The sequence below is a fragment of the Fomitopsis serialis genome, assembly GCF_022376445.1.
Source record: "Fomitopsis serialis strain Sig1Antser10 chromosome Unknown B0H18scaffold_39, whole genome shotgun sequence".
NCBI lineage: Eukaryota > Fungi > Basidiomycota > Agaricomycetes > Polyporales > Fomitopsidaceae > Fomitopsis > Fomitopsis serialis.
This window is the reverse complement of record NW_025954999.1, coordinates 1-24,382: the sequence shown is the minus strand read 5'-3', so window position 1 is coordinate 24,382 and position 24,382 is coordinate 1. Positions and strand designations below refer to the sequence as shown.

At 55.5% G+C, this 24,382-nt stretch overlaps 10 protein-coding genes across 10 annotated transcripts; 7 read left to right on the top strand and 3 right to left on the bottom strand.

Annotated features, from left to right (window-relative positions):
- Positions 1-51: 51 nt before the first annotated feature.
- B0H18DRAFT_1010839 (Alpha/Beta hydrolase protein) lies at positions 52-2,652 on the top strand. Its single transcript, XM_048028948.1, has 8 exons — positions 52-195; positions 252-844; positions 907-1,063; positions 1,105-1,185; positions 1,236-1,698; positions 1,815-1,883; positions 1,934-2,202; positions 2,270-2,652. The coding sequence occupies exons 2-8, from the start codon at positions 282-284 to the stop codon at positions 2,564-2,566; spliced, it is 1,899 nt and encodes a 632-aa protein (XP_047892638.1). The 5' UTR covers positions 52-195; positions 252-281; the 3' UTR covers positions 2,567-2,652.
- A 1,976-nt stretch (positions 2,653-4,628) lies between these two features.
- B0H18DRAFT_399547 (uncharacterized protein) lies at positions 4,629-5,305 on the top strand. Its single transcript, XM_048037920.1, has one exon. The coding sequence runs from the start codon at positions 4,747-4,749 to the stop codon at positions 5,233-5,235; it is 489 nt and encodes a 162-aa protein (XP_047892637.1). The 5' UTR covers positions 4,629-4,746; the 3' UTR covers positions 5,236-5,305.
- Positions 5,306-5,417: 112 nt separating this feature from the next.
- B0H18DRAFT_399538 (uncharacterized protein) lies at positions 5,418-6,651 on the top strand. The gene is made up of 4 exons (XM_048037919.1): positions 5,418-5,757; positions 5,811-6,142; positions 6,206-6,303; positions 6,356-6,651. Exons 1-4 carry the CDS (start codon positions 5,526-5,528, stop codon positions 6,549-6,551), a joined length of 858 nt encoding a protein of 285 aa, XP_047892636.1. The 5' UTR covers positions 5,418-5,525; the 3' UTR covers positions 6,552-6,651.
- On the top strand, positions 6,109-8,212 carry B0H18DRAFT_1010832 (glycoside hydrolase; the record flags this gene model as incomplete). The annotated part of the gene is given in 11 exon segments (XM_048028947.1): positions 6,109-6,136; positions 6,150-6,384; positions 6,437-6,755; positions 6,827-6,893; positions 6,956-7,087; positions 7,144-7,368; positions 7,422-7,453; positions 7,518-7,569; positions 7,636-7,820; positions 7,881-8,040; positions 8,093-8,212. 9 exon segments carry the CDS (start codon positions 6,604-6,606, stop codon positions 8,207-8,209), a joined length of 1,122 nt encoding a protein of 373 aa, XP_047892635.1. The 5' UTR covers positions 6,109-6,136; positions 6,150-6,384; positions 6,437-6,603.
- A 688-nt stretch (positions 8,213-8,900) lies between these two features.
- B0H18DRAFT_1010825 (uncharacterized protein) lies at positions 8,901-11,021 on the top strand. Its single transcript, XM_048028946.1, is given in 8 exon segments — positions 8,901-9,007; positions 9,060-9,360; positions 9,438-9,827; positions 9,987-10,068; positions 10,092-10,167; positions 10,187-10,317; positions 10,341-10,356; positions 10,383-11,021. 7 exon segments carry the CDS (start codon positions 9,110-9,112, stop codon positions 10,670-10,672), a joined length of 1,236 nt encoding a protein of 411 aa, XP_047892634.1. The 5' UTR covers positions 8,901-9,007; positions 9,060-9,109; the 3' UTR covers positions 10,673-11,021.
- A 109-nt stretch (positions 11,022-11,130) lies between these two features.
- On the top strand, positions 11,131-12,038 carry B0H18DRAFT_877624 (cytochrome c heme lyase; the record flags this gene model as incomplete). Its single annotated transcript, XM_048040572.1, has 3 exons — positions 11,131-11,576; positions 11,637-11,741; positions 11,792-12,038. The coding sequence occupies 3 exons, from the start codon at positions 11,131-11,133 to the stop codon at positions 12,036-12,038; spliced, it is 798 nt and encodes a 265-aa protein (XP_047892633.1).
- A 262-nt stretch (positions 12,039-12,300) lies between these two features.
- B0H18DRAFT_1085392 (uncharacterized protein) lies at positions 12,301-14,001 on the bottom strand (the record flags this gene model as incomplete). The annotated part of the gene is made up of 8 exons (XM_048031912.1): positions 12,301-12,333; positions 12,392-12,601; positions 12,661-12,750; positions 12,860-13,142; positions 13,200-13,315; positions 13,339-13,431; positions 13,482-13,613; positions 13,669-14,001. 8 exons carry the CDS (start codon positions 13,999-14,001, stop codon positions 12,301-12,303), a joined length of 1,290 nt encoding a protein of 429 aa, XP_047892632.1.
- Positions 14,002-17,526: 3,525 nt separating this feature from the next.
- B0H18DRAFT_399494 (uncharacterized protein) lies at positions 17,527-19,050 on the top strand. The gene is made up of 4 exons (XM_048037918.1): positions 17,527-17,835; positions 17,890-18,112; positions 18,170-18,328; positions 18,384-19,050. The coding sequence occupies exons 1-4, from the start codon at positions 17,594-17,596 to the stop codon at positions 18,972-18,974; spliced, it is 1,215 nt and encodes a 404-aa protein (XP_047892631.1). The 5' UTR covers positions 17,527-17,593; the 3' UTR covers positions 18,975-19,050.
- On the bottom strand, positions 18,849-20,421 carry B0H18DRAFT_1010815 (uncharacterized protein). Its single transcript, XM_048028945.1, has 6 exons — positions 20,321-20,421; positions 19,981-20,296; positions 19,665-19,950; positions 19,603-19,638; positions 19,110-19,545; positions 18,849-19,050 (listed from the first exon to the last, which is right to left on the bottom strand). The coding sequence occupies exons 1-5, from the start codon at positions 20,410-20,412 to the stop codon at positions 19,151-19,153; spliced, it is 1,125 nt and encodes a 374-aa protein (XP_047892630.1). The 5' UTR covers positions 20,413-20,421; the 3' UTR covers positions 18,849-19,050; positions 19,110-19,150.
- A 703-nt stretch (positions 20,422-21,124) lies between these two features.
- Positions 21,125-22,486, bottom strand: B0H18DRAFT_399484 (uncharacterized protein). The gene is made up of 3 exons (XM_048037917.1): positions 22,317-22,486; positions 21,426-22,264; positions 21,125-21,356 (listed from the first exon to the last, which is right to left on the bottom strand). Exons 2-3 carry the CDS (start codon positions 22,222-22,224, stop codon positions 21,220-21,222), a joined length of 936 nt encoding a protein of 311 aa, XP_047892629.1. The 5' UTR covers positions 22,225-22,264; positions 22,317-22,486; the 3' UTR covers positions 21,125-21,219.
- Between the last annotated feature and the right edge of the window lie 1,896 nt (positions 22,487-24,382).

Here is a 24,382-nt window from a genome sequence, read left to right as displayed (position 1 = left end):
GGTGGCAAGCCTCACTAGGGATATATTCGTCGAGCGTTTGTCAGTGAGCGTCCGGACTTCCGCTTCACCTGACATGGACACTGTCACTACTCGTAAGCGTTTAGTAATACCGTCACGACTTACCTCAGGCCTTCAGGCCCCTGGTTTTTGTAACTCGAAGCTCACCCCACCACGTCATCAAACAGCATATCCACGGTGAGTGTTGACCGTATGGTACCTGACGTTGTAGTTCTGATACCTTTCACCTTCAAGTGATCTGACTCAGTAGTAATCCAGTGTCAATGTCCGGCCATTCACACCCTCATGATTTCGCTCAAACGGAATCTCTAACTTCACCACTCACTGCGGAGGAAGTGGCGGGCACCGATACAATCTCCTCCTTGAACTTGTCCACCGACGGATTGCGTGTCATTTACTCCGTCGGTCCGCATTATCGCACGGGTGACCATGCTACCTCAGCTCTTTGGGTTGCGGACACATCCGTTGAGAATAGCGCCACGAAGATCACACTTGGAGACAATCACGACTACATGCCGTCTTTCCATCCAACTTCGGGCGATGTCTACTTCTTGTCCGATCGCCTAGAGGCTGGCGGTCCGGCGAAGATATACCGCTTGCCCCTCCATGCCGCAGCGACCGCTGAGCCGCACCTTGCTGTGGACCTAGAGAAGGGTCAAGGCGTCTCTAGTTATGAAATATCGCCAGATGGGAAGTTCGTTGCGTTCACGATGAAGGATAACAAGCGCGACAAGGACAGGCAACCAAAGAATGACATCCGGATTTGGAGGGACAAGAGCGATCTAGCAGCGCTTTATGTCGCCGATCTGGATGGCGATCGGAAGATGTGAGTTGTCGTGTTGACTCGAGTCACTGCCCAATCTTGATTTCATAAACCTTGCGTAACAGAGTACAGCCAGTACTCTCCACGGAAGGCCACGTCGAATCGTTTGTCTGGTGCCCAGACAGTCGGTCAATACGCTTCCGTACGAGTCCCCATGCGGACTTGGAGAGCTTAAGCGGTGATCCTATCCACGAGGCTGTGGTCGATGTCGCCTCTGGCGCGGTGCATGACCACTTCACTTTCCTCGCAATCCCGGGAGCAAGTCCGTCCAACGTGAATGCGGCGACATCATTTTCTTACAGAACACGACGCTGAATGTCGACTTCTCTGCACAGTCGCTCTGGGTTCGTGGACCTCAGGAAATCAAACGCATGTCAAATACGGCGTAGCCGAGGACGCACTGAAGGTTGTGGACCTACGCCAGTGTTCTCGCTATGCGGTCGCTGTCGCGCGGGGGCTTAATACGACGATCGATGTCTTCGATGCTGAGCATGTTTCGGTCACCGCGTACGAGACGCACGACGACCATATCTCCGATTGGGACATGAAGGCAGTCGGCACTGACCGCTACGTCTTTGTAGTCCTCCGCAGCTCGGGGGTGCGGGGAGAGCCACTAGAAGTGTTGTCTGGTACGGCTGAGGGCGGTGCAGTCGGGAAGGTAACGCACAAGCTATCATCCCACAACACTTGGCTATCACAGGACAGAATGCCTGTGAATCGTCCATTCCACTGGAGTAGCCTCGACGGACAGGACGTGCAGGGTGTCGTATCACATTCTCGAGGTGCAGTGGTACAGAAGATGCCGACTATTGCAGTGATTCACGGCGGACCGACGTCGTGCGTCTTCCTCGATGGCAGTCATACGAGTGATGTCCTAATGAAATTTGCTTCCTAGCCGAGATACCTTGGACCTGTCATTCCGTGAGCATCGTCCATCATGTACTTTGAACCCTGCTGACGACGTGCCTGTCAGAGGAGTGGTCCTGGCGGCACTTCCTAGCGTCGCAGGGCTACCTCGTTCTATCGCCGAATTACCGCGGCAGTACGTATGTCTCAACACGTATAAATGAAACCACTGACCTCGCATCATAGGTCTCGGCCGTGGAGATAAGTTCGTTCAGGCGGCCAACGGAGGGATGGGAACGACCGACTGGATGGATGTCCAAAGCATGATCGACCAGAGCGTCGCTGAAGGAATGACCGATCCGGACAGAGTGGCCATCGCCGGATATAGCCAAGGCGGTTTTCTGACTGCTTGGGGTATGTCGCGCCCGAACAACAACTTTAAAGCCGGCGTAGATGGTGCAGGAGTCACCGATTGGGGTATGTTAGCAGCGTCATCCGCCCTTCCAGACGTGGAGGTGAGCAATCTACTTAATACGCACATTGATATCCGAGGTTCAATAGAGTGTCTTCGCGGATTTTCAGGCCGCCCTTAGTGGTGGCGCCCCATGGGTTCCCGGGGAGACAGCCTATTTGCGAGGAAGCCCCATCCGCAATTGCACGAACGTTCGTGCACCTCTACTCCTGCTTCATGGAGAACAGGACAGCATCGTCCCCTTGTCGCAAGCCATTGCGTTCCTTCGGGGCGTGGAGAGAGTGGGCCATCCGACGTCGAAGCCTATGCTGGTCATTTACCCCGGAGAGGATCACATTTTCCAGCAAAGAGTGCATGCAGAGGATGTCCTTCGGAGGCTCGCAGAACACATGCATACCTACCTGTAGGCAAATTCCGTCACCCTCGCAGAGTCGCTATGCCATAGTCATTTCACGGTGCTGCCACACAATATCATATTGCATTTCCTTCGCAGTAAGTGTCGCGCCGCGGCGCGGCGTCAAAATTGTGGGTTGTAGCATTAAGTACAGTAATCGCCATAGTGTCGTTAAAACATGCTTACCAATCTGTTCCACCGATCACTGTGAACCGGACGATCGCGAAGCGCTTTCCATCATTTCCATTTGGGGACGCGGACCCATTTACGGCGCTAGTCCGAGGTCGTCGGGTTTTTGCGTCCGGCCACGCCCGTCTGTTTCCTCTTTTCACCACTGGCTAGCTCCTTCAATACTCACCGTACGAACTAGAAAGGCTTATTTCCGGACTCATCACCTCAGAATAAGCATCATGAAGGAGTCGGCAAGGCCATGCTATCGACCGCTGAACGCGTGAGCGGCACCGGGAACGACAAGCGCCCGCGATCAACGTGCTACGAGTCTCGAGAGACTCGGGAGTCGGAGGCATATGGTACGTCTGCACACCTAAGTACGACAGTACGACCGGATATGTTGAATTCACGTCCAAACGGTTGCTGTGGTGTTGCTGGTGGTGCATGATGTGTCCTCGACTCCGACTCGGTTTGAGTAATCAACTTGGATACCTATGATTGTACAGGCAGGATTTTCATGAAGTACATTGGCCGAATGGCATTGCGCAAAAGCCAGACCTCGGACTAGTGGGTACTGAACCGTGCCCATTGCCATATCAGCTGAAATAACACGGCCAATTCTTCAAATACGTTAGCCTACTAAGTAGCAGCCGGAGGAGCTGTTTTGTAAGTTGTTGTTTTCGGTCTACAGATGTTGCCCCTGCAAACCGTCTTCATTGCAGAACGTGTAAACGTAATCAAACGTGTTCTGTCTCGAACGATGAGAATGAAGAAGCCGGTATGAAAGCGTTTGAGAGTGTCTTCAGCTCAAACCCGCAGCCTTCTGTCATGTCGACACCTCTCGTCCTTTCCATCACCGCCGTCAGTAACTATGACCGCTCGAAGTGTCGCAAGAAATGCTACGGCAAGCCTTGCATCCCCGTATCAATAGCCTAGACTCGACGCTGGATTTACTTGACTCTACGTCCTTCACGGCCGCCCCAGCTGCCGCCCGCACGGCCCGTTAGCAATTCCTTGCAGCCAGTCACCGCAATGATGCCTCCATGGACTTGCCCACTGCTTCATCTCCCAGGCTCCCTCCGCCGCTGTTCCCTTCTCCACGGGCGCGCGTCTACATCATTCGCACCTGCAGATGTTAGAGCAGGTGGTTTGAAAGGTTGCGGACGGCTCGGCGGGTGCAGATGGAGAGGGGATTGACGTCGATGGTTTCGAAGCGGCGCAGGGGTCAATGGGTGGTAACCGTGGTGCCGACGGCTGCCTCGACGGTGCAGGGGGGGTGCACCAGTAGCGGAGAGGATGCCACCAGACTCCTATCGGGCTGGAGGCGGCGGTGTGAGAGGCGCCGACGTCTGTGCCAGTGTCCGCGACGCAGGCCTGGACGCCGCACTGTTGTTCACCTGTAAACGATATGCGTTTGGGTCCAGTTCCGCCAGAGGCAAGACCGAGGTGGGAGTATCAAGCCGTTTCACCGTGCCGTTGGCTGACGACGGCGATGAGAAATGCCTCTCGTCTGCTACGGTTTCCATGTCGTGAAACCCCTCGTGGTGTTCATGTCCCCCTCTTCTGGTCGGCAATGCCCAACAAGATACCGCCTTCTTCATACGGACACTCCGGTGGTCGCACACCTGCACTAGCCCTTCTTCGGATAGGTTCGCGACCCCGAGGATCCGCATCCAAGTCGGGTACTCCTCCCCCGCTTGCGAAGCTGGCGTTGCTGGATAACAGTGATGACGTCTCTGAACAGGCGTTTCCGGCTACCGGCCAGCCGCTGCTGTCGAAGCCGTAACACGTCGACCCGTTGGCACAGTCGGCGGGAAACTTCGACATGGTGGCGAATGTTAGTGCGACGTCGGACAAGACCTTCACGCCCTTTTGACTTCCTGATGTCGTACACTCAATCTCTCCGCACCCCCTCTCCTCCTCCCCCGGCCACCAAGGCGTCGCAAATCATGTACCACCTACCTCGTCGTCTTCCTCGAAGCCGTCCGCGTTCACCTCGCGGAGCGTGGCCGCCGCCTCTTCATGATTCATCCGGGCCAGGAGCATGGTCGCCCCATACCTACACATGCTCAACCTTCTGGAGAGAGTAGCTGCGCGTCCAGGCCGATGACCGGATCTCCTCCCTCGCCTCTTCCACAAGCTATACCCAGACCGTACTGGGCATCGTCGAGCTCAGCGTCCGTGGATCTATTGGGCGGTGATGGCTCCCCAGAGCGACCAAAGGCTGAATGCGTCACCGCATGGCATTCGTCGCCGGATTTGATGGGATCCTTTTCGACCGGCTTCTACCGTAAGTCTGGGCAAGGGGACCATTCAGATATTGCCTCCGCCGCCACTGTCTCAGCTCAGTCATTTAAATCCACCTCTTTCGGCTCCTTGCAGACTACGGGATCGCCGCCGACTGTCATTCAACGGGTGACAGCTCTTGCGGCGAATCCTCCCACAGTGCGGAGCACCGCCAAAACAGGTGGACTGTCCGCGCAGGACTTGATGTTCTTCGAGGGGCTTTAGGTTGTCCCACTGGTGGCTGCATCGCCACTCACATGTGTTGCATACGATATCAATCTTACGAATTCAGGGATCGAAATTGAATGATGATGGACGATCTCACCAAATTCGTAATCAAGTGGTAAGATGTGCGGTTCAACAGATGTTAGAGTTGTGTTCCGAGGCTGGTGCGTACCTATTGTTCACGTCCACGCGGTCTGACGGCCGCTGTTTCTGACCATTTGCAGACAACAGATTCCAAGCAGACAGATCCTGTCGTGAGGGGCAGCAGCAGCAGCGACAAGGCGTCTACGATGTATGCCAATGCGGAGCCATGTGCCGCAATCCCCAGCGGTCGCCCACTCCGGCACAGATGCGTATTTCTCAAGGCATCGTCAAAGGAGGGGCATCATTGCGGCCGTCGTATTGTGGTTCTTCCCAGGCTCCCTCTGGGCAGTCAACCTGAAACTTTGAAGCCTGAGGATCCGTCGTCATCGTCTCTATCAGCGTACATGGGCAAAGTTTGTACTCTGGTACGAGGGCTAGGTGAGTAACTGGATTACTATCTTTGGAAGACATGTGGACCTGTGTTACCCCAGCATGGCAGGCGGCTACCCTCGAAACCATGTTTCAGAAACGGGACACGGTTCGAAACAGAACCCAACGCGACGCGTGCGTGCGCAGGGTCTGGATGGTGCTTGTTGCGAGGCAATCCCATGGGCGGTGGCCAATTTGGATCGTCCGAGGATCAAGGTCCAGCACGAGAAAAGACTCCTGCTCCAGATTACCATACCGGTATGTTGCCGAGTGTCCAAGCTCCCGCGCGCTGCATTATGGGTGTGTGTGTCACCACAACCCACCTAGTCTCTGCGCGCATGGAGCCCGGAGGTCTTGTCGCTTGCGGAGGTCTGTCAATACTTCGTCTATTCCTGTTAGTAAGCCTCGGGCCACAGGCGATTTGTTCACCATGTGAACCTCTTATCATTGCACACAGTCCAGCGTGCGCAGGCAGTCTTCTAAATGTCTCCGAACAACAAGAACTTCGAAAGCCAAGTCGCCTGGTCCCATCAGCACGTGCCTCAGGCTCTCGTGGTACGTCGCTCCTGCATGAGCACATTATGCCCAGCGCGTTAACCTGTACCAGTGTGTCTATGGTAGAAGGGTGTATTCCAAATCCATACGACGACACCATGTGCAACGCGTTCATCACGGCGTACCTCACGACCTGGTCATTGGCAACAAGCCATGCGATTGGCAACGGGGACGTTGAACGGGTGATAGGACGCTCTCGTATGACGACAGCATCCTTGCAGCAGAAGCACCTCTTGAGCCATATATAAGGGCTCAATGAGATGGGGATCCATACAACGCATCCGAGTCTCCTCGACCGCAATGGTTCCCTCGATGTCAAAATCTATACTCTCCCTTTGTGCCGTGTTTCTCCTCTTCTCCCTTCAGGCTGTCCAGGCGGCCAACTCCTTTGCAGGGTCCAATCTGTACTACGCAGCAGGCCTGCAAGACGATGACAGAACCGCCCTGCTAAAGTAAGTCTGCTCTTCTCGATCTTGACGTCTTCGTGGCAATGATTCGTATTGACACTTCACTTACAATATAGGGGACTGCAGAGCGCCGGTATGAAGGTATTGCGAGTCTGGATTAATGGTCAGTCTAACGACCAGAAGGTACGGACTTCAGTGCGCTTCCGCAAGGCTTCTGCAATGGCTGAATATTCTCTCGTGGACAGGGTACTCACATCAACCCTTTCAACGATCTCGAACCCAACACTCCCTGCAACGGAGACACCTCTTGCTACGACGACACAATTCTTGAGCGACTGGATGACTTCATGGTTGCAGCCAACTCTTACGGCATCAAGGTGATTGGGTGTCGCTTGCGGATCTGCAGCCGTGATACTGACTTTCGCGTCGGCAGCTTCTGCTCACCATGCATAGCTACAACGCCTTGGCCAGCAACGACGCCTACGGCAAGTGGTACGGCATCGGGGATTTCTACACGGATAGCGATGCACAAACCTCCTTCGACGCTCGCCTCGTGCATATCCTGAACCACGTACACAAGTCGCTCGGAAAGCCTTGGAAAGAGTTGAGCGACTATATCTTCGCCTTCGAGGCCGAGAACGAAGCCATGATTGGGGATGTAAGTGCTCAGTGATGTTCGTGTATATCCACAATGCCTGACAATCGCTGCAGGGCGAGTCGTTCGTCAAGGCCAACACTGCATGGTACGTTTCAAGATCACTATGGTGAAAAATGCGGAAGAGATGACCGTGCATATTCATTCAACAGGCAGTGCGACCGTGCAGGGACGATCAAAGGCCAACTCGGCAACAGCAGCGGGGTAGGTTTGAGGACTGCTCCTCTTATTCTTCTAACTGCATAGCTTCGAAACTGACTCATACAACAGATCCTTGTGACGACTGGAGGAGAGTCGTGGTTGTCTGAGTCGGTCCAGTCTGCTTGGCTGTCCTGCGATGCTCTGGATGTCATCTCCATTCACGCCTACGGTACCGGGGACCTCGCTACCTCCGCCCTGAAACCCTATGTCCAGCAAGCGCAGTCCGCCGGCAAGATGCTGATGTTGGAAGAATGGTGAGTATTGACCGTCTTCTACTGTACTCTGATCCGTGAATCTGACTCAAACCGGTACAGGGGCGCATGTTACTTCGACACTTCCAACAATGACTGCCCTACCGGAGATGCCCTATCTACCGACACGCGTAACGGCAATATCGTGAACTGGGCCGAGCAAATTGACAACGCGGGGCTTCCTTGGTTGTATTGGCAGGTCCTTCCCAATGCTGACCCTCATGTACGTTCTGTCTGGGCCTTTCACGTATTTGTGATTAACAAGTGACACGCAGGCGGGGTTCGATTACGAGATCGGCTTGAACGATCCGTCCTGGAGCGCCCTCCAGCAGGCTGCTCAAGCGGCCGCGCAGGCCACGGCTGCTTTCGACTTCTCGGCTTACCTTCTGTGAAGTGTGAGCCACGCATTTGAAGGTCGCGTTTCTTTTCGGCTGCGTATCTTTGGGTTGCATTTCTTTGGGTTTCATTTCTTTGGGTCGCATTTCTTTGTGGATTCATGGACTAGCTTGCAACGCGACTATGTCCTTATCACTCCCTTGTTCTCATCCGATGTCTGTTGACGCCAGTGTTTTGTGCACTGCTGGAGTTACTATAGAATACTACTGTATAATCCTTATCCGATCAATTCATTTGTACCTGTTTGGTCGCTCTGTCATAACATTTGCCTCTGAAGCCCACCAATCGTCTTACGACATCTACAACATAGTTGCATTCTCTGCATCACCGGGGTATGCGCCACAGTCGACTCGGACTAGGTGACGGCAATGAACCAACGCCAAGAGGTACCAGCGTCTCGCGCCTTCCGTTTGCGTACAACTTGGTAGCGACGACTCGATGTTCACTGAACACCATGAACCACAGCCCTCTGGCAGAGGCTCATGTCCTCGCACAGTCACAATGTTGCGCCAGTTTGCACAGTGGTGCCACTTGTTGGATTTCCTTTGAAGTATCGCGCCGCGGCGCTGCTTACAAATCGTGGGTTGCAATGTCGTGTTTAGAACATACTTACCAAATCCGTTCAACTTCCACCGATCATGAGACCGACGAGCGCTTTCTATCATTTCCAATTAGGGAACGAGTTGTGTTCTCGAAGCAACGACGAGCCATCGCCATATCCGCTGACATAAGACGGCCAATCCTTTCAGTACGTAAGCCTGCTAGCAGCCTGAGGAAGCCTGAGGAACTGTCTTGTGAGTTGTTCTCGGTCTACGATGTCGCCCATGCAAACCCTCGTACTCGCAGGACGGGCGAACGCGATCAAACGCGCCCAGGTTGCCAGTGCCCCGAAGGCCATGCGCAAGGCGCAGCCACAATCCGATATACCACCAAACGGACGGATCCCTCCCCTCCTGGACGGGTCCAGCTCCCCCATCCAGCTCCTCCCGGAGGATCTATTGCACGATATCTTCTACGCTATTGTCTCGACGTGTACGTACACCACTCAGGAAGGGGATATCGTATCCGGCAGCGTCCTACTCCTCTCAGCATCGCACGTATGTCGGCATTGGCGGTCACTCACCCTCGCGTACCCGCGACTGTGGTCGTTCCTCCATATAACGACCAAACGCGCATCGGCATGTTTCGGGAGTTCCTGGCACGCGCGCAGGACGTCCTCCTCAGTGTCAAGCTGCGCGGCCCCAAATCAGTCTGGGATCCGAGCGAGGACGTCGTGCGGATGGCACAGATCCTCGCCGAGCGCGCAGACCGCATCGAGGCGTTCCACATCGGCCAGTTCTTCAAGGAGGAGATGGCGAAGGTGCTCGCGTTTTATGCGGGGACGCCCGCACCCAACCTGCGTCGCTTGATGGCATTATCTGGATCGTACGTGGAGATCCCGGCGCTGTTCGCTGGGGACATGCCCGCGTTGCGGAGACTCCACACCTCTAGGATATCCATGCCATGGCTGCCGTACCGGGACTTGATCGAGTTGGATATACCCAGCCAGGTCACTCCTGCCACGGAGGATATACTGTGGACCCTACGACGCTCGCCTTCCCTCGAACTATTCTCGTTGGTAATGCACGGGATCCCTCTGAACCCATTACGTCTGGTTTGCTGCGAACGGTCCGGTTTATTTGCCGCGACTGCAGAGGCTGCAGCTGGGTACAATGCGCGACACCGATGATGTGCTGCAAATTTGCCTCATCTCGACTTCCCGGCCACCGCTAGCGTATCTCTATGTCTACGCCAACGACTACGGACGAACATGGATCTGGGAGATCTGTGCCCTTCCCTCCGCGCAGTCCAGCTCGTGTACGCAAAGGGTTCGTGCAGTTCATTTGCGTGGACGACCTGTACAGCATCATCTTCCGATCACCGACATGGTCTTCTGCATCGAATGGCATGGGGGGTGTGGCACTGGGGCGCAGACGACGAAGCGGATCTGTCGAGCACGAAGAACACACTCGACTGCGTCACGCTGCCGAACCTGACGTCCCTCGCGATCCACGCAAACCGATACTTCCTCCGTACGGATCAGTGGGTCGACGTGCTCGAGCATGTGCCACCATCCGCAGGCTCGAGGTCGATTTCCGTTCCGGTCAGCTCGGCTCTGCGTGGCCCAAGACACCTCGCTTTTCGCGGCGCTCGGCAGAGATGGGGCAGACGGACGACTGGTGTGCCCCAGGTTAGCTCACCTGGTCATTATGCGGGCGAGCTTTACTGAGGCACACGCCGGGGAGGCCTGGGACGCGCTCATCGGCGCACTTTGTGACCGGCTGGAGAAGGGCGCATCGAAGCTAGCCAAGCTGGAGATTACGACGCGTGATTCGGCCGGTCTGGTCTCTAACGGATGGCTTCACAGCTTGGACCAACTAGTAGAAGGAATCGATATTCATACCGTCAAGGCCCGCTGACGGTCGTGCCATTTCCTGCTGTCGTTGATTACTGCACTTCGATATGGTAGGTAATCTCCACGGTGACACGACGTTGAAGGACTCATTCGCTCTGTTAGAAGTCATGTCAAAATAGAGATACTAGTATTGTAACAATGCTGATTTAAGCGTCGCACTGACGGTAGCGACACCCAACCGTGTTTTAATAGCACGGACTTATGGGCACATGTAACACTTTGCGGAGCAATGAGATCGCGATGCTCTGCAGAGGGTGCCACTATTAGTACTGCTGGTATAGTGGGTCGAACCGGAGGCAACTGAAGGAACCAATGGAGTTGCCTGAATTGGTCGCGCACCCGGCGGCCCGGAATGCCCCGAGTGCCCGAGATCGAGTAAGAACATGTCGGGTTTGCTCCCGACGCCGTCTCGCACTTTCTGCTCTCTCCTCCACCTCCAGCTCATCTCTGCCTCTCGAAAAAATGGGCCAGGCAGCCTCCCAGGCCTCTCCGTCGACGCCCGCATCATGTCCTGTTGACCACACCGCACTCAAAGCAAAGGCCTCAGCAGGACAATGCCCGATCCAGCATGACGCCTCCCCGCTGCCTCCTCATCCTCTGCACCGCACAATGTCCCATCAGCCACGAAACCGCCGCCACCTCAATCCGCTCAACCAGATGCCCACCCTGTCGCAGGCCCCCGCAGCGCACCAGAGCATGGCGCTCCCGACGGACCGCTCGACGTCGACCATCCCGCGCGACGCCTCCTCGCGCTGGGAGTACCCCTCCCCGCAGCAGTTTTACAACGCGCTGGTGCGGAAGGGGTGGGAGACCCCGGAGGAGCACGTCGAGACGATGGTGCAGATCCACAACTTCCTGAACGAGCAGGCGTGGCAGGAGATCCTGAAGTGGGAGCGGAAGGAGAACCCGTGAGCCTTGCGTGACATTGCGAGGTACTTACTGTGGCTAATACGGACTTGATTACCCAGAGTCGAGGATCCACAGCTGGCGCGGTTCAAGGGACGCCCCGGAGAGCTCTCGCCGAAAGCCCGTTTCTGGTTGCTCGCAGGCTGGTTGCTCCCAGCTCGCTTCAAGTACGCTCGCACCTCTCGTATCTCACGACGCCTTACTGACACTTTGACAGCACTGAGCCGCCTTTCGACCGTCATGACTGGATTGTCCGCCGACGGGGTACTGGCAAAGAAGTACGCTACGTGATCGACTACTATTCTGCCCCGCCCGAGCCAGACGGCTCGCCCGTGTTCTCTCTCGACGTCCGCCCCGCGCTGGACAGTGTTGGCAGCGTCAAGCAGCGGATAGCGGCAGCTTCACAGGAAGCGTGGGCATCGTTCAAGGAGAATAAGCCCACCGGCATCGCACGCGATGCATAATACATACACGATTGATTCAGTATTGGCGGTGATGCGATATTATAGACCTGGCGTGCGCGGTGGGTTATAGAGATAGCTTGCCCGCATGCGTTCTAATGATTATGGACTATTCACGACTACTACATCGTGAATGACGTGCCTATGGTACTTGGATGTTCGTGAGTGGTGGGGTGACGATGCAAGCAATGTATGTAAGTGCAGCGAGTCAGCTAGATGGCGCACGGGGCGGTCAGATTTTGGGTGGGCCGAGCGGGGGCGAGGCTCAAAGGTATGCGCGCGATGATCGACGGGCCATCTGTGACGAGTTGGTCAGACATGCGTATGCATCTACAAGACACGATTGATGAACGTACCTCAACGACCTTCCAGCCTCCTGTAAGCTCGTTATCGAGCTCCTCCTCTGTCCGTGTGACGACGGCAGCATAGTGACACTGCTCGACCTTGTTCTCGGCACCGACCATGATCTCACTCGTCTTGGCGTTCCGGAAGATGAGCATCTCCTGCGTCTGGAACGTCACTACGAACACGGGGATGTCGTTCTCGAGGATCTTCGCTCCCGATATCTACGAAATGCAGAGGTAGAGTTAGAACGTGACAGGGTGTGTAGGGATGCGAGACGCACGTCCACTTGCCGAATGTCCAGCACTTTGCTGTCGCTCACGAGACCTTGCCGCAGGAACTGCTCCATCGTCGCCCATAGCACATTATACGTCTACAGAACCCTCATCAGACCACTGATATACCCGTTCACTCAAAAGCACTCACCGCTTCCCACACCACGCCTTCAGCGCCTCCTGGTCCGCGGTCAGATACGCATCCACCACCTCTGGAATAATGTACTCCCGGAGCTCGCGCTCGAAGCTCTCCAGCGAATAGCTCGGGTCCATCAGCTTCATCCGGCGGTGCACCTGCGCCTGCTCCGTCTCTTCGAACCACCCGCCTATGGTGTCCGTCACCGCGCGCATCCGCCACGACGGGTTCTCCGACTCGTCGTATGCCTGACGAAGCGACGCGAGCGAACGCAGAACCGGGTTCGTCTCCTTCAATCGCTCCCAGCGCTCGTTCTTCGGCGAGTCTTTGTGCAGTACCATTGCAGAGCCGGCTCTGCGAGACGGGGAGGGAGTCAGTGAGGAGAGGGAAGTGGAGGAGAAGGAAACGTACTCTGGGTCGGCCTTGACGGCGCGGGTGATGCTCTCCTTGCCTGCCTTGGCTAGACGTGCCTGCCGACGCTTCCGCCGTGCCTCCTTCTCCTCAAACCTGCATGTTTCGCGCTCCCACTGTCGTCCAGAGCGTCAATGACCGTTTCGGAAAGTGTCTTATAGGCCTCTGTTTTCCGTATTGGCTCGGTGGTAGATGCGATGGTGTTTGACACGGCGGCGGACGCGCGAGATATCTGCTGCACGTAAGATGCTGAGGGTTGACCATCCGTACGGTGTGACATACCGCCCGCATGACCTCGCTCTCCTCCATGGTCTTGAGTGCTTCCGACACGGCATCACCGACCTTCATACCCGTCTTACGGAGCTCTTCTGCGGCAGCTCGTAACCGCGGATTTTCTTTAATGCTGGAGGTGAGCTACGGAGCGCGGATTTAGCACCCTAGAATGCAAACGATGGGTTGTCCGGCATACCCGTGCCCGCTCGTACGCTGCCTTTGCCTTCCGCATTGCCTCCGAGTCCTGGAACTTGTCCACGTCGCCCTGCAGCTGCTTGACATTGTCCTGCAGCTCACGATTCTTGCGCAGCTCTTCGCGCAGCACTTCCACAAACGTCTGGAACGGCGACCGTGGTTGCTCATCCTGCCGGCGCGAAGACGAGTGGAATGACGCAGACGGTGGGTGCGAAATGACACGGTGCGCCCGGAGCGAGGTCGGCCGCAGCGAACTTCGCGCGTAGAGCAGCGCACGTATTTGTGCGGGCGCGGAGGAGGTGACGACGGCAGCACGGAGATGGCGGGGGAGCATGGCGGGCACAGAGAGGGATGAGGGTGAGCACTGAGCAGAGCTTGCGCTTGCGCCCGGCGTCGTTCCCGACCAAGTCTCTGACGCTCTCTGGCGGGCGCTTGCCAAAATCACAGAGCACGTGGTGTGGCGGTTGATCGGCGGCACTCGGGTCCGATTTTGGAAATCGCGTCTTTGCAACGTTCAACAACTTTAGGCTCGACTTTGCACAGACTCCGTGTTTCTTGAGGCTGATGCAGTTTGCAAATAACCGGGCAATATCACGCTGGCAATAGCTTGAACTCCGAAGAGTTCACCACAGTGATGGTACCATGCCGTTACCAGCTTCTGTAACCGCCAGGCCCATATACGGGGCGGAAATCAAGAGAAGTGTATCGTTAATGTCTCAATGGAATGTCTGCTCTGCGCTCAATTTCAGGTAAAGGACTCGACCATCCCAACACCACGTCTCGCGAAAATCCTGGAAAACTGATACTCAGGAGATGAAGGGCCTGCAATGCCTTACCCCGGTCCCTCCTCCGAGACACGCCCAGCTTCACAGGAGAGTCGCGGAACCGTTGCTTCCGGTGCGCGGTTCACGAGCTATGCCCTATCGCTCGGATAATGTTCTATGAACGCGCATCATCTACCGAGGCGTTGAGTGAGTGGTTGTTCGATACAAAATGGCGTGAAGGTCAGATATTTGTCTGAACTCGTCCGTGTATAATCATGAAGGTAAGAAATTGCTCCCTCGTGACGAAAGCATGTATTGCATCGTCCCTCCACTAGTCAAACCCACCGATCTGGCATCGCTTACATCGACGGAGAGCGTCATACTACCCGTGGTCAAGACCAAAATGTCGGATGCGGCCAGCCATCCCATCCCGCTCCGTCAGCCTCTCTAGGCTGACTCCGACCAAGTAGACTTCATATCCGCTCTGAACTCACCTCTCTTTTCCCCTTACCTCCATCTAGCCCGCCGAACGCACGCGTCGTAGCAAGTCGTCCAGCACGCCCATCATGAGTAGCCCAGGCCAGCGAAGCACCGTGGCGTCTGCCCACAAGGCACCCGCCATCAAACTCACGAGGCCTGTCAGATCGTCGACACTGCCCACCACATCGACCAAGCGGACGTCCACCAACCTATCCTCCACCCGTCCACCCGCGCAGATCAAGAAACCTAGCTCTGTCGTGCCTGCGAAGAAGGCTTCTCCTGTCAACGTACCAAGACGTGGTCGATCATCCTCCGTCGCCGTCAGTGTCATAAGCAAGACCTCTCCGGCTCCTGTCAAATCGGCGGTCAGCCAATCACTGCCCACTCCGGTGCGTGAAACCCTGCTTTATCCTTTAGCTTAGGTAACTCACTGTGGATGTGCTGCAATTCTCGCCTTGTAGCCTACTGTGGCGCGCACTCTACGTTCCGCCGCTCCGAGCAGCACGACTAGTAGCCCAGAGAAAGAAGACCGCATGTCCCGCTTGACTCGCCCGACGCGGTCGTCTTCCCAGAAGACCGTAGACTCTAGCTCCCGCTCTGCACCGAAGCGTGCCCCGGGCTTCCGAGGGTTGCAAGCGCCACAGGCAATGATGCTGGCAAGAAGTCGCGTTCTACCTCTGTCGTCAAGCCGGCTTCTACGAGCACCAAGTCCTCAATGAGCGGCTCGAGGCACGGAAACGGCACCCGAGACCTACGGCGTGCAAGAACGCTGCTCTGGCGTCGACGTCGAAGAAGACCTCCGCGTCACCCAGGTCAGTCAGTCCTGTCAAGAAGGCTGACGAGCCTGCCGCGAGCGACGTCCAGCGAGATCAAGTGGCGGACGTCAAACCTGCCACTGGTGATGTCCCTGTGGCTAATGCGCCTGAGCTCATCGCCTCGACAGAACCCGTATGTTCGACATATGCTGAGGCTGACCTTCCTACCGCTCAAGTCACCACCTTGGAGGAAGCTGCGGCAACTACACACAACGAGCACATTGGCACCGACAGTATTGGAGACGTGCCTGAAGCGGAGGTTCTTGGTGACGAGATCATCGCTAGTGAGCTCAAGACAGTCGACGGCCAGACTGGCGAAAGCCCTGCAGATATATCGGAGAAGGACGTTCCTGAGGGTGTCTGCGAGGTTCAAGGCGAGGAGAACGACGTTATCAAATGCGAACAGCATGTCGAGGACTGCACGGACAGCGACGGACTGCATATCGAAGACAAGATCGAAGGTGGTGATGAAGACCAAGCAAGCAACAGTATCGATGCACGCGAGTTGCACGGGGAGATTACACATGATGAAATGGTTTCGATGGAGAGGTTAGTGCACTATGTTGCTGCCCGCCATGTTCAACTAGAGCTATCACCCCCTAGCGAGAGCAAGAGTGATATCGCAGCAGCTGAATCGCTCTCGGACGTAATCCAATACTATTCTGAGTCAAGCAGCGAGGACACAATGACTAGTGATGACAGGTGCGCAATACACCATTCCACATTGCTTCGTCTGGTGATGCTGGCTACGTAGCGAGACGAGTCCTTCCGAGTCCACGTCCTTCGGTTCCCTCGTGGGCGCGTACTCCGGGTCGTCCGACTCAGAAGAGAATGTCCCATCGGTCACTACTTTGTGAGTCTTCTGGAAGCTTCCGTCAACGACCGCTGATCACAACGTATCAATGCTTTAGCGGGAGCACCGGCATAGTCGCATCTTCCTCCTCTTTGGGCTCCCTCCTGGAAGCCTACTCCGGGTCTACAAGCGACAGTGATACCTCCACGGACGACAGGTATTCGCGCATAGCTTTATAAATGACCCACCACTAAGCAAGTGTACTGGCAGCACAACTACTCCAACGAGGATGGGCCCTGTTCGTCCTACACGGACGAAAGCATCAACACATGCGCAACATCCCCACCAGCGAGCCCTACGATCCCGGACAAGCTAGTCTTCACCGAGCCACAACCCGGAAGACTTCCTACGGGTCCCGGAATGGGCCTACGAAATACGTCTGTCCAGGCGCGCGAGTGCTTCTCGTGACAAGCTGAAGCTCCCGCTCGTGAAGCCCCTGCGCATCGCACCGAAGCCGCCGATCACCAAGGCTCCCAAGGGATGGGCATCGTCTCTGCAGGTAGTTGGTTCAGGTAACAGCCCGAGCACTGCACGGAAAGACGTCCAGCAAGGCGAGGTCCCGAGGTCCAGGGACGTTCACGGGACGTTTACGAACAGCCTCAGTTTCGCACCTCCGCCTGTTGCATTGGACATAGCGTCCCTGCTATGCGAGATTCAAGACGATGACAAGATACCCATTTCACCGTATGTTATTCAATTGGGATACTCTGATTCACAGTCATTGATGCCATTACACTTCGTAGGAGAGTAACGGCTTCCCACAGCGCAGCTACGTGCTCACCCAGGGCCGTGGACCCACTTGACGAACATTTCGCCCATGATCCATTCCTAGAATCACTGCGGTACGTCCTTCACCGTCGAGGTTTACCCGATAATCAATAGGACCAAATATATAGATGGCTATACACGAGCCGCATCCAGCTTTGGCGTTCGGAAGTTATCGGCGACGACGACGACGACGATGACGACGAGGAGCAGGCTACGGATGAGGACTTCGATGCCATCGCCTCTAGGATGGCGGCCCGCGTTGCTACGTGGCGCCCCACTGACAAGGACATCCCGGTTGCCAAGGAATTCCGGGAATCGGTCGTTCAGCTGCAGGCTTTGGTTTCTGAGATCGAACAGGAACTAGGCCTTCCAGCCGAAGGTCTTCTCACTCAAGTCTCAACGAACGATGTCCGGGATACGGTGGCGTGTGCCACCATCGTTGGCAGCGACGCACAGTCAGGGTTTAGTGGCAACAATCTGATGTCTGCGTAAGTACTATTGCATTCCCGGAGGAAACAGTCGCTGAAGTCTCTCGACATCAGAACTGTAGAAGAGAAAACAAACATTCTGACAGTGGATGAAGAACAGCAGGAGAGCCCGCGCCTGACAGCCGTTCAGAAGGGCAAGGCTCGCGCCACTGATCAACCAGAGACATCGAGCACTGTTATGACAACGCAGACCATTTGCGATTCCAAAATCGACGCAACGGACTTCATCGACGACGAAGACACTTCAGGCGAGACGTTCCTGTCTTACCTTCCTCTAGTTAGTACTACCTTCTTTCGACTTCCTATCTTTATCTCACTGTTGCACTTCCAACAGCCTGAGACGCCGAAGTTTCTGCTTGGCGGCACTTGGTCGTTGGTCGTGCTGCCATCCGCGGGGTACACCAGTCCCTCATCTCGTTCGCATCATTCATTCGGGAAGCTGCACGCGCGGTTCTTGCGTAGCACATCCGAGTCCCTCCCAGATGCAACGACAGTGAGTTTGCCGCATGCATTTGACGTCGACTTGTCCAAGCTCACGCCGGTGTCAGTCATACTGGCACATCAGCGGAAGCAACAGCCAGCTTCCAGGTACACAGAAAGCCGTCGCAGCAACTTCAATTTCCCGGTCTCATGCCTCTAAGTCGGGCCCGACAGTTCTGGTTGACAGTCCTTCCAGCTCGGAAGGAGCAGCCGCAGATTCAGCAGGCGTGTGGGCTAAATGGTTCGGACGCCGCAGCGTCTCATCTTCCTCCAATGACGCCACCGTCTCGCCCGCATCCTGCGTGCGCGCACCCGTGGGTCCTCCCGAAACCTTGCCTCCGCCGTCGCCTGTGGTCAGCGAGCCTCGACGGACGATTCTGACGGCACCGCGTCGGAGACCTCGGCGGGCTCGCCCATGCTCTCGGGGCATGATGTTCCCGTGCGCCCTCCCTTGTCAACAGTCGGAAAGGGCAGTGGGTTCAAGAGCCTGTTCAGTCGGTGGTTTTAGTGGTTGTCTGTGCGTACGACCTCTGAGCTGGAGAAACATTCATTGCATACGTTGTCATCCTTTGATCAGTGTATCGTGTAAACCTTGTTTCGCATTTCATAATTCAACCAGATCGCGACACACAACTCTAGCCAGACCAGCCCCTCTGTGACCCGGCTTGGCACCGAGTTTGCCTTCGCCCCCCCGAAATTGTGCAGGCCTAGGTCTCATGAGAGAACCAATCACGCCTGACATGTAAATCAGCTGTAATCACTACAAAGCTCGTCGCGAAGCTTGACTAGCTCACCATCGGCAACACCCTGTAGCATCTGTCCTCGCTGTAGGCCCTCACTCATAGTCTGAAACCCAACTCCAGTCGAAAACGTCGGGTGTGTCGGGATCCATACTAAGCCCCTCGCTCCTCCTGAATTCTAACCTCTTTTCCTCTCGCAGGTGCTGCATGCGCGCAAATAACTCGTCGCGCAGCGCTATCAGGAACTTCACGGTGTTGTCTTCTGCGATGATTTCTAGCTTTGCTGTGATGAAACGGAAGGTGAAGAGCGCCGTGAGCGCGCCCAGGTCCAACGTGGCAAGCGCATTTGCTGATGCTTCGAGAGTCACGGCGCGCAATCGTGGGGAGGTGACTTGTTCGAGGATAGAGACGGTGCGCGCGCATGAGTCGATGAGTTCCAGCGAGTGCAAAGAGGGATTATGAGAGAGACCCCCGGCCTCTATGAACCACGCTGTGACTTGTGTAAGTCGCTTTCATCTTGAGAATGTGAGGTGAAAGGGGTGCTCACTTTCTGGACAATCACCGACACCGACAGAACAGCAAGCTAAAAAACGTCTTCCAGTACGTTACCACATGACCTCAGGATCGGGACTATGTCCTTGACAGAGGATTCTCGTATGTTATGTACAACGAGTCGTGTGATGGGTGGATTCGTTGTGATGCAACGAAAGTTGGCTGGGGAGAAAATGCATAGGTGGGCTTCCACCAGGTCTGTAGGATTGCTTGGAATGCATGTTGTTGGAAAGCGAGGGAGGGACGTAGTTCCGCCTCGGGGTCTCTCGCTAAACTCCTTCGTGCTGACAGCTAGAGCTTCTAGCGATGAAAGTAATTCGGAAACTTTACCGGCGTGTTCTGTCTCGAACGAGCAGAGATGCAAGCACCTAACCCGTGGCAACACAGAGAATAAGGCCGCTCGCGCTCTTGGTCCTAGCGCAGCCCAAGAGAGATGCCCAATTGTAAGAGTCTTGAGATTGGTCAGCTCTTGCAGGCGCATTCGAGGCAGTGCATCGTCAAGCCACGACGATTCCCTGTACGTCCGACCTCGCTTCAAGTTGTTCTCTTCGAGAGAAAGGTGGCATATATATGGAAGGATGGTCGACGTGCTGGCACACAGGACCGCCATTAGAGCAGACCTGCGAGTTGTGCGCCGGGGAAGATGGAGCCGCTCGAAGCGATGCATGCGAGCGGCGGGGAGCCATGCCCTGCAGACGAGAGCACAGGTTGACAGTGTTTCTGTGTCATCGTGGAGATGGTCGATGATCATGTCGCATATCTCGGGGGGAAGCCGCTGGCAGGCCGGTGAGCCTTCATTCGACATGATTTTGGCTCACTGTGCGGCTCAGTGGTGGAGAATGGGCGAATGCAGCTGGTAGGTTACAATAAGATCATGATTCAGAACGGTACCCTGGAGTCCTTGATGCCTTGAACCACCGACTCACCATCCAAATCTGACCCCAACTAGTCTGATGTCTTCCTAGAGATCCTTGAGAGTCGTGGCTGAACCGTACTGCAGCGGTGACTAGATCACGGACCCACGCTAGGGCTAGGGCCTAGCATACGCAAAGAGAGAGCACAAATGAGTGATCGAGGTCTGCTGGCAACACCGGAAGCGTCGAGCTAAGTAGTCTCCGTTGCAGACTAGCCGACTCGGCTATCTATACTAAGTACATACGGTTTACTGGCAGCCGAACTACGACGCTCTTTTCACACATGTCGTTTGCTGAACTTGTCTTGTCTTCGAGTGTTCAGTCTACGCATGATGACCATGACATCTACTTTTATACGTCTCGCCCTTGTGAATTCGATTCCGCCCTTGATTCCGGCAACTTGTACTTCTCAAACACTCAATCGTAAGAGTCCGATCCTCATCCCTCCAACAACGTATCCCGGACGTTGGGCGTGTCCGGGTCCATGCGAAGCCCATCGCGACTCCTAAAACAGATCCTCCCTTCCTTTCGCAACCGTGGCATGCGGGCGAACAACGCATCCCGCAATATGATGAGCCGTTTCTCGTCATTGTGCGTCCCAACAATCTCGAGCGTCGCAGTAGTGAAACGGGAGGTAAAGAGCGCCTCAAGTGCCTCCGCTGGCAGGTCAGAGCCGAGGGTGACAAGCGTGTGCGGCGTCATATGGAGAACGACCGCACGCAGTCGTGGAGAGGCGACTTGGTCGAGGAGGGGTATGATGAACGTGTGTGTAGCAACGAGATCAGCGTGAGGAGAGACGGGTTGCGAGATAGACCCCCAGAACGGATGAACACACCTATAGTCGATGGAGATTTGGTTTGTGAGCGACGAGTCGCTCCCGAAAGCGGAGGCATATGCGACGTACCCTCCGGACTTGAGAACATGAGATGGTTGAATCGCAGGGAAAGGTGAATTACCCCCTTCCCGCATGAGGCCAGAAACGAGGCCGCGTCTACCGCAGATGTCTCGAGAACGTCATGCAACTCGAGGTCTGTCATTAGTAGGTCCGGGTTGACCCAGCGAATGGGGTTTAAGAGGACACTTGATGCATCCACCTGCATGCGCTTAAGAGTGCGCAGAATGGGTGCTGCTGGGAATCGAGCCAGGAAGGACGTCTGGTCCATCGTATCGGTCATCCTCGGCCTGAGTAAAGCCAGAGTTTCCAGTGAGGTTGCGGCACAGAGAATCTCGAACACACCCAACGAGAAATCTCCTTCAAGCAATGGTAGAGACAGGGATGTCACCCGCGGCAGAACAGAGAGCAAGCACCCTCTCGCCCGCGTGGAAAGCGCACGCCAAGAAAGGCTATGGATCGTGAGGCTCCGGAGATTGTTCAACTCCCTCAAGCGCATCCGCGGGAGCGCATCGTCGAGCCACGATGGATCATTGCGCTTCCAACCTTTCCAGCCATCTTCAAGGGAAAGATGGCGTATGCACGGAAGGATATTCGATGTGTTGTCACACAGTAGTGCGAGAGCGGGCCTACGACTTTGAGACCGGGGAATATGGAGCGTCTCGAAGCGGTGCATGCGAGCGGCGGGAAGCCATGCCTTGCAAACGAGAGCACAGGTAGACAGGGTTTCCGTGGAGCCGTGGAGGTAGTCGATAATCATGTCGCAGATCTCGGAGGGAACCCGGGCGCGTACTACGCGTTCAGTTGACATGCTGCTGTCACTGAAGCTGGGCACCAGGCGAGCAGTTGAGCTGTATAATTTCATTAGATGCGGCCGACGAATATGAGAGGTGACAGTAGTACCAAGTACTGACAGTGACCAACAAGTTGAACTTGGTATACCACTTGGTCAATCTTGCTTGGAGGTCCGTGCAGAGGCTTGGCTTGGTTTCAACTCGCTGGTCCAAAGGTACGTAGTCTCCCGTAGACCAAACCGAATTGCGACCTTGGTGACTTAAGTGCGAAGACAATGCGAAGGACTTGATGTACAGCTGCGGGACTTGAGGAGGAGGACTTGAGGAGGACCGTCGGATCGTCGGTCCGGGTCATGCCGGAACTTGAAGGCGCCTCGAGCGCCCACAGTAAGCGCCCGCATCCTCTCCTGCAACGCTGTACGGACGCTGTGTGCGTTTTCTTCGTGCAACCCTGGCAGACTTACTGCGCTGCGTCGGCTTTCCTCGTCGTCAACGGTGAAGGCGATACACTCGACAGTGCTAGCGTGCACAGTTTCTGGCTCGACGCAGCAGCCCGCATGCGCCACCAACCGACCCTCCTACCAACTGTATGTGGAGATATACCACGCTCGACCTCGCTCTCTTGATCGACGGCTGTCGGTAGTGCGCGGGACTGCTACCATGGGAGAGGTTGTCCTGCGTTAGCGGCCGACCGTGGCGTGGGCCCTTGGGCTGTCCTTCGCTCGCAAGGTAAGTACACAATGTCAGTTTGTTGGTTTTCTGACAATACGACATACTTATAAGGCACGGATCGAAGCTCTAACGGCGAGCAGGGTTATTGCAGATGTGGCAGCCAATTCGACGAGTCCATGCGCGATGCGCATTTGCGTCCTTGTGACGCGAGCGTATTATGGGCAAGGACTGACAGGAGGAGGACACAATGCGCCTAATTTTTCGATCGAAGCGTGGACTCTCGAGCATATACTTGCATCAGCTCGATACCTATGCACAAAGTCTCAGGGCCTCATTGGGAATGCATGATGGCGCAACAGTGGTACGCTCGCGGAATATATTATCTTTCCGTCCTGGATATATCTGTGGTTTTGACATGGAAGGTCTTTGATACTCGCAGAGATGGCACAACATCTGTCTTGTGGGCTGCAACTCTGGACGCTTCGGATTTAAAAACCCATGTTATCAGGGATCACGAAGGCGAGGCCGCAGTTGCCTCGGGGTGCTACGTGAACGACGGGAGGACTAGAGCAGTGAGCGAAGAGGGTGGATTCCGGCTGCTACTCCTGCATGCTCACGTTTCAGCTACCTATGCTCGACCTATGTGTTGGCATTCCGACTCTGCGTCTGAATATCATATTAAATAATGCAAAGATTCTCGCATTCCGGATCCAACGCCTCGTCTCAACCCTTACACTCAACGCTGCGGTGATTGCGATCTACCAAGTTCAGCCACGAGCATTTCTGCAGGATGCCAATGGTCGCAAGTATTCATTCTGAGACTCCAACCTCCGAGTCCGACGCCTTATCTCTGCCTTCAACGGGAAGATCTATCTACCTGGAACCGATGTCTGGGCTCATCGTATGCACAATCATGCTATGTGCGTGTTCGCAGCAGTGTTTGGCAAACATTGACCTATTAGCAGTGCGTGACAAGCAATGGTCCTGCCATATCCCCCAGTGGATACTTCTCGTCCGTATCGCCCCAGCTGCCGCGTCGGCATTCATACCAGCGGCCAACCGTCTGCCCGATATTCCCATCGAATCCTCTTCTGTAGTGCACTATCAGACACCGGTACCGTCGCCCCACTAATCACCCGACAGTAAACTCAGATTTCTCATGACGTTAATTCGACAGCGGCTCCCCGTCGTGGTCACCCATGCGAGATACACAAACTCGACTTGCAGCTTACTTGTAGCCTCTTCCCGCTTTTGCCCACAGACATCTTTGACCAATGCCGGGCATCACTGCACCTCCATTCCCTGAGGACGTGTCTACACATCCTCTCCTCGTAGTCGACTATCAACTGGTCAAGGCCGAAGACCACGACGAGGTCGAGAAACTATGGAAGGCAGCAACGCAGCTCGGTTTCTGGTAGTAAGTCAGGACTCACTATCGCTTCCTATGGACAGACTCTGACCTACTTACGCCCAGTTTGAAGAACCACGGCGCTGATGCCGAGG